Source organism: Eptesicus fuscus, chromosome 9 (genome assembly GCF_027574615.1).
Source record: "Eptesicus fuscus isolate TK198812 chromosome 9, DD_ASM_mEF_20220401, whole genome shotgun sequence".
NCBI lineage: Eukaryota > Metazoa > Chordata > Mammalia > Chiroptera > Vespertilionidae > Eptesicus > Eptesicus fuscus.
In genome coordinates this window covers 26,275,931-26,291,442 of record NC_072481.1, presented here as the reverse complement: position 1 = coordinate 26,291,442, position 15,512 = coordinate 26,275,931, and the positions used below count along the sequence as shown (strand labels likewise).

The 15,512-nt window shown below is 45.4% G+C and overlaps 1 protein-coding gene across 3 annotated transcripts in view; it reads right to left on the bottom strand.

Annotated features, from left to right (window-relative positions):
• Positions 1–7,769: 7,769 nt before the first annotated feature.
• Positions 7,770–15,512, bottom strand: part of SMAP2 (small ArfGAP2) — a 47,809-nt gene continuing 40,066 nt past the window's right edge. For all 3 annotated transcript variants that reach the window (XM_008151190.3, XM_054720635.1, XM_054720636.1), the window contains exons 6-10: positions 14,591–14,672; positions 13,522–13,631; positions 11,968–12,133; positions 11,218–11,534; positions 7,770–9,137 (exon numbers count right to left, since the gene is read on the bottom strand). In XM_008151190.3, coding sequence (XP_008149412.2) covers positions 9,012–9,137; positions 11,218–11,534; positions 11,968–12,133; positions 13,522–13,631; positions 14,591–14,672 — 801 coding nt within the window. In that variant the 3' untranslated portion in view covers positions 7,770–9,011. The remainder of the gene's footprint in view (positions 9,138–11,217; positions 11,535–11,967; positions 12,134–13,521; positions 13,632–14,590; positions 14,673–15,512) is intronic.

The following is a 15,512-nucleotide window of genomic DNA, read 5'->3' as shown; positions in this document are numbered from 1 at the left end:
GGTAGGGAAACTGTTCCCAGTTCCATTTGGGGAGACAGGCTAGGTAAGAACTGTCCAATAGAATACTCTGCAATAATGGCAAAGTTCCGTTGTGCATTGTCCAATATGCTAGCCATATGTGGGTTTTGAGCACTTGGAATGTGGCTAACGTGATTAAGGTACTGAGTTTTAAGTTTTATTTCATTATAATTAAATAAAATTTGAATTAATTTATATTCAAATAGTCTTGTGGCTGGTGGTTACCATATTAGACAATGGAGGTCTAGCAGTTGCAAACACAACCACCTGAGTGGTAACGGGGAAGCAGGCCCAGTGGGCATTGGAAAACTGCGTCTGCACTGTAGTCAGCTACTGCTATGTGAGAATGCTTATCCAGTGTGGCTTGATCACTTGTAAAGGAGCTAGAAATCCAAGTTTCAGATGAAATTTAATTTTTAAATGTGGACAAATAACTTTTAAAGCTTTAGGCCAAATTAAACACATCTATGGATTGCAATCGCTGGTTGCACGTGAGAAAAACCTATATGCAAATATTTATATACCAAAAGAAAGTGAGCCATCCCCAAAATGCCTTGTGCTTCAGAAGTAATCAGCAGACTGATCTTTAGTATAGACAACAAGACCAAGGAAAGCTTCATAGAGGAACATATGACAGCGGAGCTGAGGATCTGAAGGATTTAGGTTTGCAAAAATGGGGCGAAGAGCCACTTGAACCTAGGTGTTCTTTCAACCTATTGTCCTAGCTAGAGGGATGGCCAGCATTTCCCAGCCATTTCTGACTTAAAACCCATTTCATGGTGATCTCACAAATACCTTTACAAATGGTGACATTGTATTTGTTGTATGTAATCTGATGATTTTCAAACATCTTTAATTTCCAAAGAGAGCAAAGCTGAAATTTTGTAGTAAACATCCTTAATTCATTACTCAGATCTTAGGGAATGTTTCGTAAAATGTTACTAGTTTTATCATAGGAGGCAATTACCCAGAGGAAGAGTTCCAGAATTCTGTTTACAGGATGGGGCTTGAGTCTTGCTGAGTACTAAACTGCTAGTGAGGAGGGTGAAACTCCATGTATCCAGGCAAAGAACTATAGGCAGTCCTCGGGTTCCGTCTGAGATCCGTTCCTACGGCACGACGTAACGCGATTTTCGGCGTAAGTCAGAATCCTCCTACATAAGCACCTGTCCTATGTCACTCACATGGAGCACATACACAGCAGCAATGAAGTGAAACAGTAAAAAAAAAAATTAAAGATAACAATTCCTGACTTTTACTTGTGGTAAATAAATTATAAAAAACATAAAGCACATATGTACATACATCAAAATGACGGAACTTTTTTTTTTTTTATAAATACTGTAAATGGGAGATGGCAATGTAACCACAAAATGATGTAAGTCAAGTCCGACATAACCCGAGGAATGCCAACTGGATAGCTGTAAACACAGTAATTCCCAAAGTTAACAGAGGACTGGGAGATGTTTTAATTTTGACCAGCTAATATGGGGAGTTCCTGTTGAATTTTTTTTTTTTAAATATATTTTATTGATTTTTCACAGAGAGGAAGAGAGAGGGATAGAGAGTCAGAAACATCGATGAGAGAGAAACATCGACCAGCTGCCTCCTGCACACCCCCCACTGGGGATGTGCCCACAACCAAGGTACATGCCCTTGACCGGAATCGAACCTGGGAACCTTGAGTCCGCAGGCCGACGCTCTATCCACTGAGCCAAACCAGTCTCGGCCTGTTGAATTTTTTGAACACCTGGAATACTGAACTTGAACTCCAGAAGGGAATACCTCATCATAAAGCTAAAACTAGCTGTAGAGAGGCTACTTACAAATCTTAAAAAGGAGCCATGAAAGGATCAAGCTGATTAACAAAAAAAACCTCACTGCTTGCCAGAACAAAGTTCAAGACATTTTAGCCCGGATGGTGTGGCCCAGTGGTTTAGTGTTGATCCATGAACCAGGAGGGCATGGTTTGATTCCCAGTCAGGGCACATGCCTGGGTTGGTTCTCTCTCACTGATCTTTCTCTCTCCCTTTCCTTTCTGAAAAAAGTAAAATATATATTTTTAAAAAAGACATTTTAAAGGACGACAACAAAATTCAGCATTCAACAATGTAAATTTCATAGTACTAAGAATTCAATTAAAAATTGCTAGACATACAAAGAAGCAGGTAAATGTGACCAGGAGAAAACAGTCAATAAAAACAGACCCAGAATGACAGAGATGATAAAATAGTATACAAGGACTTTGAAATTACTATTATAGCCCTAGCTAGTGAATAGAGTGTCAGCCTGTGGACTGAAGGGTCCTGGGTTTGATTCTGGTCAAGGGCATATGCGGGGTTGTGGGCATGATCCCCAGTTGGATGCGTGCAGGAGGCAGCCAATCAATGATTCTCTCTCATTGATGTTTCTATTTCTCCCATCCTCTCTGAAATCAATAAAAATATATTAAAAATAAATAAATTGCTATTATAAATATATTGAAGAATTTAATGGAAATCAACATAATGAGTAGTGGAAAATATAAAAATGAATCAAATAGAATATATGGAGCTTAAAAATACAACATGTGAAAAAAAACAATTATCTGCCCTGGCTGGGTGGCTCAGTTGGAGCATCATCCTGTACCTCAAAAGATACAGAGGTCGTGGGTTTGATTCCTGGTTGGAGCATGTATGGGAGACAACCAATCGATGTTTGTCATTCCCTCTCTATAAATCAAACATGTCCTCAAGTGAGGAATTTAAAAATCTACACTAATAAAAGAGGAAAGATGCAAGTTAACTGTACCTTCACGACACCCACCAGCCAATCAGGAGTGAGTATGCAAATTAACCCAACAAAGATGATGGATTAATTTGCATACACAGGCGCCTAGTGGCAGGGGGCAGGACCCAAGCGTTGTGCACCGCCCCAGCTGCTCCGGGCCTCTGGACAGCATGGGAAGGTGGAAAGGCGGCTCCGGCTGGAGCGAAGGCGGTGCTGGCAGCCAGGGGAAGGAAGGCCCATTCTTGCACGAATCTTCGTGCATTGGGCGTCTAGTAATAAAATAAAAATACAGTGGCCTCGCTGTGCACCGGAGCCCAAAGACCCACCATGATGTGTGGGCAGAGCAGGAATGGAGGCAAGAGGCCTCTTGAACCAGAGGGGAGCGGAGGTGTGGACCTGAGGAGAGAAAGGGAGCCCAACTGGAGCCTACAGGGGTTTAGGTTTTAAAGAGCCGTCCTTGTGAAATTATCAGCTGGGACATGGCTAACTTCTGATACTGCTGCGGCCGAGAGTTCATGGACACCTGCCAGCAAAGATACCCTCTTATTTCTGAGCGGAGCGCCTGGCAGGATGTCCCTGCAGCATGTGGAGGAAAGAGCAGAGGGCTTGGCTCCTAGAGGCTGTGAACAAGTCCTGGCCACCTTGTCCCAGCTTGTGTCCTGAAGGGACCTCTATGTCTCTGGGACATTAACTCTTGCAACCCCTCTCCAGGGCAATACAGTGACATAGCCACAGTGACAAATGCACAGAGGGCTCTGGAGCCTCCTGGGTTCGTGAAAATGGGGACCACACACATCAGCTGCAGAGACCGAACTGATTCCCCATCCAGCTCTGTTCGATCCTGGCTGAGGGACCCACCGAGGCCTGGTTCTGGCCCGTGAAATGGGAATGATGTGCTGGACTGGCTGGGCGGCAGAGATGACCCTTACCTTCTGCAGTAACAGAAACGGGACAGCAGATGGCGACAGCCTCTGCCACCTCCTCCCAAGGCAGGCAGCTGGGCTGGGCTGGGCTGGGCTGAAACCACAGCTGGTTACCCTTTAGAAGGGGTAGGTGGGAGGCTGAAGGAGGGCTTTGGGGCCAGGTGGGCATCCAGCTGCCCTGGGAGGTCTGTTCCGCCTGCCACTCTGCAACGGGTCCTCTCTGGTGGCCGCACTGCTCAGGCCGAGCCCTCCAGGAGCTGGACAGCAGCACAGACTTGATGCTCAGGGCGTTTGGGAGGGGCGGGACGTGAGGTAGGGCGGGCAGAGTGCCCACCTGGTGTCTGCACCCCTCTGTCCAAGGGGTCACCCCACCGGCCCCTCCAGGCTGGTTTGAGGACCCTGGGGCTGCAGGCAGGACCAGAGGGAGTAGTTGCAGGCTGGGGCTCGGGCTCAGCAGGTCCCTGGAGCTGCAGGGGAGTGCTGAGGGTGCTGTGTGCTGAATGGGGCTCCAGGGGATGAGAGATGCTGCCACCAAGGCGGGGTGGCATGAGGGACCTGGACACGAGGCGGCACAGGGGAGGAGCCACGTCTCACAGAGCGAATGCAGGAAGTCAGCTGGTTTGCAGACCCCGAATCAATTTCTTTTTGAGGTAAAACAAAATCTGCCAGGGGAGGCAGGTGGCGAAGCCAGGCCCAGGAAAAATTATCTAAGCCACAGACCGGGAGGGGAGGCGGGGTGTTCTCCACACAAGGCCCTCGCCCCAATGCAGCTGCAGGATGAAGCAGGGTACTCCCCAGCCCCGCCCTCCCTTACCTCCCAGGCCTTCTGCCTAATGAGTCCAGCCTGGACCTCCGCTTCCTGGAGCACCTGGGTTGACAGGAGCCAGCAACTGGGTTGTCTTGCCCATATTCTAGATCAGCGGTTGCCAGCCTTCAAGACCTCACAGACCACCGGTTGGTGACCGCTGTTCTAGATGCCAAAACTGAGGCTCAGAGAGGGGAAGCAGAGGTGCCTACCCCCAGCCCACCTCCCCCTCAACTCAGCCCAGCTCACAGGTGGCTCCCCCAGCTGCCGCCTGGTTGCAGTGTTGTCGGAAGAGAAAGAGGAGGAGGAGAAGGAGGAAGAGATTTCTGAGAAATAATCCAAAAACACACACCAGATGGCCCCTCCTTCCTCACTCCCTCTCTCCAGCATCAAAGCCTCCTTTTGTGCAGGTAGGCGGGGCCTCTTCCTGGCCTGGCAGCCAGAGCAAAGGAGGTCAAGGAGGCAGAGGGTCCAGATAGTGGGTTCTGGGACCCAACAACAACACAAAAATCTAAACATACTCTTATCATACAATCCAGTCATCACACTCCACGGTACTTACCCAAATGAATTGGAAACTTATGTCCACACAAAAACCTGCACACAAATGTTTATAGTAACTTTACTTGATTTTAAATTATTTTTTAAAATTATTTTTTAGCAGTTTATATTTTCTAATCCTTGTTACATAAATTTACTACTATATAAAGCAGCATTTTAAGACATGCTAAAAAGTATAACGACCCATATAATAATCACCTGCTTATTTTCCCTGTAGTTTAAGAAATAAAGCATTACCTAAGTCGTTGGTTCTCCCTGGTAATCTGTCCCATCCTCTTTCCTAGAGTAACTTTACTTATAATTGCCAGAACTTTGGAAGCAACAAAGATGTCCTTCAGTAAGTGAATAAATGGTAGTATATCCAGAAGAAGGAATACTGTTCAGTTGTAAAGTATACGAGTTATCAAGACATGAAAAAGACATGGAGGAAGCTTAAATACATATTAAGGGAAATACGCCAATTTAAAATGCTGTATGTGCCAAAACCGGTTTGGCTCAGTGGATAGAGCGTCGGCCTGCGGACTGAAAGGTCCCAGGTTCGATTCCGGTCAGGGCATGTACCTTGGTTGCGGGCACATTCCCCAGTAGGGGGTGTGCAAGAGGCAGCTGATCGATGATTCTCTCTCATCGATGTTTCTAACTCTCTATCCCTCTCTCTTCCTCTCTGTAAAAAATCAATAAAATATATTAAAATATATATATAAAAAATAAAATGCTGTATGTAATATGATTCCAACTCTAGGACATTCTGAAAAAGGTGCAACTATGGAGACAGTAAAAAATAAAATAAAATAAAAATCTGTGGTTGCCAGGAGTTAGGAGGGAGGGATGAATAGGTAGACCACACAGGATCTTTAGGATGGTGAAACTAATCAGTGTGATTCTATAATGTTGAGTTGGTGTTGTTATACATTTGTCAAACCCCTAGAATGTACGCCAAGATGAACCCTAATGCAAGTTATGAATTGGTGGTGATAGTGTTGTGTCAATGTAGGCTCATCAGTTGTAGCAAATGTGCCTCTCTGGTGGGAGGTCAAAAGAAGTGGAGGTTGGGGAGGGGGCAGCAGGTATATGGGGAGTCTCTGTACCTTCCACTCAGATTTGTTAACCTAAAACTGCTCTAAAAAAATTAATTTTGTAAAAAGTCTTTACCACAAGACTTCCCAGAGCTGTTACTATTGGGATATTATATTCCAGATGCACAAGAGGTGATAAAACAAGCAATCTTTCCCAAACTCATTTCAGCGTTGTTATGAGACACCTTTGAGCATCTCACATACCTCATAAGCAATTCATGAATTGCTGCTCTCAGCCACTCCATTCTCCCCTAGCCCTTCTACCACGGCCCTAGTTCAGCTCTTACCCTTTCTCTGTCCCCTAGATCTGGTCTTCTTCCCTCAAACACACTGTTCTCAGTAGCTGCCTAAACTCAAATCTATGTCTCTCCATTGTTCACAACACTTCAAGCTAAACCCCCTTCCTAGGGTATAGGAAGCCCCCTGTGACCTGCCCCCGCCCCCATTCACATACCTTAGAAACATCGAACTGCTGTGCTTCCCCGAATGTTCTGTGCTCTGTAGGGCTCTCTGTTTACACCCTACTATCCGTCTGGAATACTCTTCTCCCCACCCACTGGTTAGCTACTACCCCTCCTCTAAGTCTACTGCCCCATGAGACTGTGAGCTGAAGAGTGGGGACTCGATCAAATTCCTTTTTTCTGATCTCTTCTTTCCAAATTCTGGAAGCCAATGGGCCCCAGGCTCAGTCCTCTTCTCAAGGGACTTTCTTGGGTGACAGCCCCGTCTCAAGGCTTTACAGACCGTCAGTCTCTAACAGCTCCCAGACCGACACTCCAGCCAAACCATTTCCAGTGCAGACATCGACCCTTGTCTGTCTGCTCCTTTTCCAGATCCCCACACAGCTGGCTGCTTATTCAGGCCTCAGTTCAAATGGCACCTTCTCCTGACTTCTCCATTCAAACGGTCCCATACCCACTCTTCCCCCTTAACTTACCTTGTATTGTTAGTGTTTGAAACGAAACCATTTTACTTTAATGTCCACCTCTCCTACCACACTACCCTATGAGATGGGGGAGTTTTGATCCGTTACTTTATTTCAGAGCCTAAGCCACTGTTTGGCACATTGTAAACACTAAGCGGTTGTTGAATGAGTGAATGCCTAACACAGGGCTGGCACATGCTACTTGCTAACGCTTGAGTGAAAAGGGCTCGATACTGGGCTACATGCACCCCAGGAACTGCTTCCTTTTACCTAAGTGTTACCATTAGCCTATTTCACACCGAGACAGGGGTTTATTGCTTGCCCGGGTCACACAGTAAGAAGGGATATGAATACTGGCAGCTTGATCCAAGCTTTCTTTCTTAGCCATTGTGCTATCCTCTCACATCTGGAAGTATTCACAAGGTGTATTCAAAGGAAGGCAGGGAGGCAGGGAAGGGGGAAATGCTTCTAGTTCCCATGTTCTGTGACTCTAGCAGGTGCAGATTTCCACCCTTTCCTCAGCTCACAGCTCTAGACACTGCTGGATACAGGCCCCTTTTGACGGCCTGGGCCTGGGCCTGGCCCTTGGGTTTGCCCCACACAGGAAATGAGGGAACTGGCCCCCGAAAGCAGAAAATGGGGTGGAACTCACCCTCTTCCAAGAGTGACACACAGTAACAGCACGCAGACAGTGCTTCCCTGCAATATTTATTAAGGAATTTACACATACACAGGAGAGAGGCAACCAGAGATCGTGGTTCCCACAGCTGCAATCTTCTAAGCAACGTTTTCTTGTTTTAATTTTCAAGTAGGATAAACAATGACTGAGAGGAAAGCTGCCCAGGCGCTCTGCCTCAGACGCCTGCACAGGTGGGGAAACAGAGCAGCCCGATACACAGGCATGAACGAGTGATGAGCAGGTTGGGAGAGGGGGAAGGAGGAAGGAGCCATCAATGAGATTGCAATTCTTTTTTTAACTGGAAGAAAAACTGGCAAGTTTTAGGCTGTTGATAAATTAATTCCTCTCTGTTGTAAACCTAAACCTGAAAAACCAAAAACAAAAATACCCAGAGCAGATGGGGAGAGAGTGGGAGGTGGAAAACACACACACACACACACACACACACACACACACACACACACATGCACACACACAGAACACGCGTTAAGCTCTGCCTTCCCTCTGGAAGGGCTGGTCCTCCAACCGTGGAGCCAGATCTCACTGCAGGCAGGATGGAGGCAGGGAAAGGGCTGTGTGTTTTGTGAGGGACCTTCGTAAGTCTTTGGTGCTAATAAAGGCTGACTTAAGCAGCAAGTCCAGACGCTTCAGATCCAGACAGCAATGCAGGGGACCGGAGAGTAACGTTTTTGCTCATCCTCATAGATGGGGTTTGTATCTCCCCAAGGTTAGGGGCCAACCTGATCTAAGATCCAGTAAGTATTTGATTTTATTTCAGTACTTTCTTCATTCCCATAAATCATGGGAGCATAATGCCTCCCTCTTCAACTAATAATTTAAATATGTAGAAACAGTTATTAACACACATGGAAGTACCTCCAAACCCTCCCCTCTTTGCCTAAAACACACCTACAGACCCTCCTGAGAACCTGATTGGAGGTTTGACCTTCCACAGTAAGTGCCTTCTGCCAACAATTCCTAAGGTGCTGGTGCAGGAGAGGACGGGGTGGCTGGGGAGGAAGCCGGAATGGCTAGGGGACATGTACAATACAAAACAACAGAGAGGTCTGCGTGTCTGGGAAGTGGCTGGGCAGAATGCCAAACCCCAAATGACAGATTGAGCAATTTCTAAACCAAATGGAGAGAGGTAGGAGAAGGGGAAGGCGTGAAAGAGTTGGAGAAAGAGGGAAAGGGGGGAAGTAAAGGGGGAAGAGAGAGGGCGGAGGAGAGCGGCAGCCACATAGGTGATTTGTTTTCATTTCCACATCTGAGAGCTGAGAGTCTGACTTGCTGCCTGTCCATTTCCGCCGCTCATCGACTGTCCATAGCTCAGCATGCCATTGGCTCCACAGAAGTTCATCCCAGCCATCTGCTGGGTCATCTGAAAGGGAGAGAGGAGACTTTCAGACCAGGATGTGGGCATGCAGCCAGTTAGTGCAAAAGGCAGGGCAGGAGTCCTTCCGTCAGTGGGGATGGGGAGAACGAGACAAAGGAGAACTCTGTTATGGTACTTAACTGCTCTGAACCTCAATAGAGCATTCCAGGGACACCAGGCCACATGAGTGAAGGACTTTTCAGAAGAGAGATATTGACAGAGACTAGTCATACTCGGGGAGGGAAAGGAGGAATCCTGGAGCTAGACAACATAAAACAGCATGAGAAGTTACTGTTTTTTCCTTCCAGGCCCTCATCCTAAACAGAAGGGGCCGACTGTTCATTTGCCGTCGACAACCCCGAGGGTACAGAGAAGCCCCTCGCCAGCGCCCCCGCCTGATCTCCAGCAGAGTTATTACTGCAGTGGAAGTGCTTGCGCAGACTCAAGCAGAGAGAGGAAGACACCGGAGTGTTCAGGTGAACAAAGGAAGGCACACAGAAAGCCAACGTGTCTTCGGTCCCGAGAAGGGAAGTTGTCGGGAGAAGAGGCAGTGGGGTCAGGGCCTCTTTCAGAATTAGACGGAGAGACCGGCCTCTGGCAGAGAATAGAAGAAACAATCTATCAAAGCAAAATGCCTTCCATTTCCTAAGCCCAGGACATTTTCTCCAGAAGTTCTTTTTCTTTAGGAGTCTATTTTTCTCTCACCAACTTTTAAAGAAAATGTCAAGCTTACAGAAAAGCTGAAAGAAATAGTACAATGAAGCCCATCTATTCCTTTCTTAAATTCACCAATTATTAGCATTTTGCCGTCTTTTCTGATACATCTGTATAAACTTGAAAAATGTGGTGGGCACTGAAAACTACAGATATTGTGACATTTCACCCATTACGTCAGTAAGTGTTTCATAACAAACAACACAATGAACACGCTCAAGAGATGTAAGATTAATGCAGTTTTCTGATATGCATTTCATTTTCCTATCTCTTTAGTCTCCTTTAATCTAGAACACTTCCCCCGCCACATTTTTCTTTTTTTCCTGACACTGTTTTAAGAATCTAGGCCACTTACTTGGCAGAAAATCCTTCCATTTGGATTTTATATGATTGAATCCATTTCTGGCAAGAATTTATGTAGGTGATATTGTGCCCTTCTTAGGTCTTAGTGCAAGATACCAGAAAGCACATGATATTAACTGGTCCCACTACTGGTAATTTTACGTTTGATCACTTGGCTAAGGTAGTAACTGTCATTATGTTTTTCATATTAATTAATACATACCTGAAGCATATTTCTTTGAGAATATGTGATACCTATTTTTCTACAATTCTTAGTTGTCATTCTTCTCTGTGTTACAACCCATCAGTGTCATTTTTAGTTCAAGAGCACCCTCTTCTGTTAGTACAGGGAAATGACTATTTTGCAGGGAGAAAGATGGTGAAATACACCATCCTTCAAAGATCAATTCTCCTTGTAAGTCATCCCACCTCCCCTAGAAGCCATGTTTTCCAGGGCTACCACCTATAATCCTATATATTTCAATCCCTTATTTTTGATTCTCCATATAAATAGAGCCCTAATCTACCAGGTCTCAGATCTCTTCTCAGCGTGTTTCCAGTCAGGGTAGGTCTTTCTCTTTCTGGGGATGATTTCATCTATGGTCTGTCACCTTCTCCGTGATGCCGGCTCTGCTGGGTTTAGGTGTTTATATGCCGACTGCCATGTAATTTGAAGTCTGTAGCATTCTGTCTACTGGACGTGGTAGCCGTGGGTAAGTTATGGGAGGTTTTATTTGCCCTCCTTGTTTATCAGTATAGGTTGCTTTTGTTTTTGTTTTGATGGATGCATGGAGAGATTTAGGTTTTGGCAGTTATCCTTATTCTACAGGAATCCAGAACTCTGCAGAAAGTCTGAATTTGGATAGACCTTCTAGAAAGAAGAAAGAAAAAAACGCAAACCTAAGCATAAGAATGTCTCTCGTGTTATCTCATCTACTGTGAAGATTTAAAGGATCAGAGGGAGACACAAAGTGAAATGGCCTTGAGGAAGTCTGAAAACTCTTGTCCCAAATAAAACGGGGTAGCTTACCTGAGTAAGGTTCCATTGCAGCTGCTGAGCTGGCTGAACCCCATACACAGTCTGGGGCATAGCTGCCATGCCTGCCATGTAGCCAGCCTGCTGGGTGGTCATCATTCCATTTGGCACACCCATCATTGGTGCCTGCACACCACCCATATAGCCTGCAGGCAGGGCCATGGGGGCAACCATCCCAGAAGCCCCTGGCTGAGCTACCATGCCTACTGGTGGGGGCATCATGCTCCCCATTATGCTATTAGGAGGTGCAACCCCAGGGAAGCTGGGGTAGGCTGTGGGATATGCCATCTGAGCAGGAGCCATGAACATTGCTGCCAAGAGAACATACGTACAGATTTGTTAGGAAAGCACACAAAGTCAGTCCAAAGTCTCACTGGCTGCTCCTTTCCAACTAGAATTTCTCAGGACTACTCAACTCAGAATGCTCTTTTACACAGCCACACAGTCAGACAGACTGCCTACAAGACTTGTCATGGCTTCCCACCAGAGGGTGGCTGACCTAGCTACTTCCCCTTTAAGGTCTAGATCCAGACTTGAGTCAGACTTCACAGACATGTGACACCAGAGCCCACAGAAGAATCTGCTGATACTCTGTGGCGTCACAAGAAATGTCATTCATGTTCAGGCTTGTTTGGAGTATGCTATCACTGCCCCAAAGCAACTGCCCTGTCGCAACAAATAATTTCTACATTTAAGTCCTCGTGTCTCTATCTGGCATATTGCCAGCCCCCCCAAGACATGTACCTGGGGCAGGCATCTGAGGCGTCTGGGATCCATACAGTGAGAGGATGGAGTCTTTAGAGAGCTGTTTCTTGCCGGTTTCTTCTGATTTGCTCCCTGGCTCTGGAAACAGGTTCAGGTTTTCAGGAACAGAGCCGGCACTCCCTGCAGTTGGCATGGAACCTACCACCTTAGGGCAAAGAGGGCAGGGGGACAATGGAATGGTCCTCATGGGAATCTCTGTAAAGATCTCCCTCATTTCTCTGTTGCTTCTAACATGTGCAATGAGAACTGATGGCTGGCCCTGGCCGATGTGGCTCAGTGGTTAGAATGTCAGCTCACACACTGAAGGGTTGCTGGTTCGATTCCCAGTCAAAGGCGTGTACCTGGGTTGCAAGTTTGATCCAGGGCCGGGTCAGAGTGCATGTGGGAAGAAACCAATCGATGTGTCTCTCTTCACATCAATGTTTCTCTCTCCTCCACCCCCTCACTCCCTTTCACTCTAAAAAAAAAAAAAAATTAATGGGAAAAATATCATCGGGTGAAGATTAACAAAAAAAAATCAAAAAAGCCCTAGCCGGTTCAGCTCAGTGGATAGAGCATCAGCCTGTGGACTGAAGGGTTCCGAGTTTGATTCCAGTCAAGGGCACATGCCCAGATTGCAGGCTCGATCCCCAGTAGGGGGCGTGCAGGAGGTAGCCGATCAATGATTCTCTTCTCTCTCATCATTGATGTTTCTATAGCGCTCTCTCTTTTCCTTCCTTCCTGAAATCGATAAAAATATATTTTAAAAAATAAACAAAAAAAAGAATTGATGGCTGAAGTTAGTAGTTGGCATGGAACCTACCTCCTGACATTTTTACCATACAAATATCAGAAAACACCTAATAGTTAAGCTCTGGAACAATGCTTTGTTCTTTAGCAAAACAATGTAATTTGCTAAAAATATAAAATAAATTTTAAAAATAAAATCACCTACAAATGATACAGCCAGAAAGAACTGAGGTTAGATCCCAGAGTAGCCATTTACTATTGTGTATCAAGAGGCTGGGCACATAAATTTTCTGAACTAAAGTTTCCTCATCTATAAAATATCATTTTGCAGGGTTGTAATGAAGATTTTCTTTTTTTTTTTCTTTCAATTTTTTCTTTTATTAAGGTATTATATGTGTACATATCTTACCATTGCCACCCGAAGATTTTCAATTATAAGTGAAATATATAAAAACACCTAGCACTGTGCCTGGTACATAGCAGATATTCCACAAATAGTAGCCATCAAAAGTCTTTCACACCTACAAATCCTCTGGCAATAACTCAGGCCGAGGAGTTGACCTAAAGTATCAGCCGTACAATCTTACACACCTTAGACAGAAGCCCTCTCAAAGGGAGAGAATGGAATGAACAGTAATCTTAGGCTGTAACAGAGACAACGCAGTATTAAGGTAAGAATCAAGAACCAAGAAAACCAAAGCCTAGTTCCATCAAGGAAGCATGACTCAGCTCCATGATTAAGTTATCAAAATCACTCTTTTCAGAATACCACTCTTTAAATCCTGAGGAGCCCACAAAACTCACCTTTCTGGAAGCTGAAGAAGAGGGGGATGGAACAGAGGCCAAAAGATCTAAGTCCTTCTCTAGGGCATTGCTGGTCTTACTGCTTGTAATGGAGCAGGCCACAGGAGCATCTGAAAAGAAAGATTAAAGTTAAAAAAAAAAAATGTAGCACTGCTCATTAAGCCCAGGCCTTCCTTCTATTGTAGACACAATGAAGACAGGGAAAGCCCGTACACTCCCATCATGGGTCTGGAAATCTAGGCTTCTGGAACCATCTAGCTTGGATGGGGCATCTCACGAGAGGCCTTGCCCCACATTCCCAAGAGCTCTCTGGAGAAGCCTGCAGCCCAGCTATCAGGCACAGGGCGCTGGCTCCTTTCTGGCTATTTGAGGGACAACACTGTGTAGGATTCATTTTCAGAGATAAATTAAAGATACATTAAAATTAGAAGCCTAAGTAGCCAATAACCTAAATCAGCAGAAATGGATTGAAATAAAGTACAGCCATCAGTACTGTGAAAGATAAAGAACAGGTTTACTTCTGAATGGGGCAGGGTTTTAAGGTTTGGAGAAAAATGAGCACAAGATAAGGGGCCATCTCAGAAACAGGTTGCACCTGAAAAATGAGAGGGAGGGGGCAAGGCTCACAGGTGCTGGTTTAAGGAAAACTGCTACCATGTACTGAGGGCTTAGTATGTGCCAAGCAAGGGGCTAAGAGCTTTAGAGGCATTATCTCACTTCATCCTTCCAGCAACACCTTTGACATGGACACTTATATCATCCTCATTGCATAGACAGGAAAGGAATGTTCAGACGGTACGTAACTACCCAATGTCACATAACCGCAAGTGGCAGAGCTGGGACTCTGGCTCTCAAGGCTGTATTCTGAACCACTCCATTGTACTGTCACTCTGAAAATGTCACAGTAAAACTTTCTTAGCACAACTGCTCAGATACAAAACAATAGGAAGAACATGAGAGAACACTCTTAGTGACAGGGATACAAACTGAAAGACTCCCATCTCTGCCCAGCTTCCCAGGGTCAGAGAGAATTTGTAAGATTATGGGAGTGGGCAAGTCTGACTCTTACCAAGGCCTAACAAATCCATGACAGGTGCTGTGGATTTCGGGGAGCTTTTCCGAGGTAGCTGTGGATCTTCTTTTTTCTGTGGCTAAGGCGAAAATATGTTATTGAAAGAAATAAGCAGGTGTTTTGAACCCTTTTCCCCGCCCCACTGTAAAGCCACAGGTTTTCTTGTGGTATGGTTGATGTTATTCAAAGAGAGTAACCAAAGAAACAAAACTCAGGAAGTGTCAGGCAAAAGAATCAAGTCAGAGGTACAAGTGCATAAATCAAACCTAAAGTGAAAAGCAAAGGTATCATCTGTGCTTGTTTGGCTTTCTGAAGAGACAGATCTGTCTGAAACCAAGACAACCACAGATCAGGGGTCCAACAGAAGTAGCAGGTTTTGGTCCCAGGAAAAAACCAAGAATAAAGGTAGGTGTCTGATGGTACAAGAGCCAAGAGCCATCAAATCCCCCAGTGATTAGAAAACATTTAATACCAAAAGGGAGATCAGTCTAAAGATTACCTAACTCACTCTGCCAATATCACTAATGACTGTGTTCTTTAGACAGTGCGATTCAGAATGATGATAAAACACTCTTCCTTAAGCAAACAGTAAAAAGTCCTCTCTCCTAAGATTCCAAGATCTGATATTAGATATCCACTACTACAGCCACAATATGTCCTGTGGAAAGAGAAAGGTGTCTACTTCAATATGACAGAGCAAGAATACAAGAAGTGATTGCTTAAAATGGATCAGTCTGGCCTGGCTTCTGGACTGTTCTTAACTGCAACAGGAAATGAGATACAGAAGGTCTAACAAGAGGTAACATCTACTCAGAAGGTGTCACACAGCCTTGACATTCTGGCATGGAACATGCCTCTTGCTTAAATGGGACAGATGAGGTTCCTAAGCTGCCACCTAGCTCCAAAGAAACTGTGACAG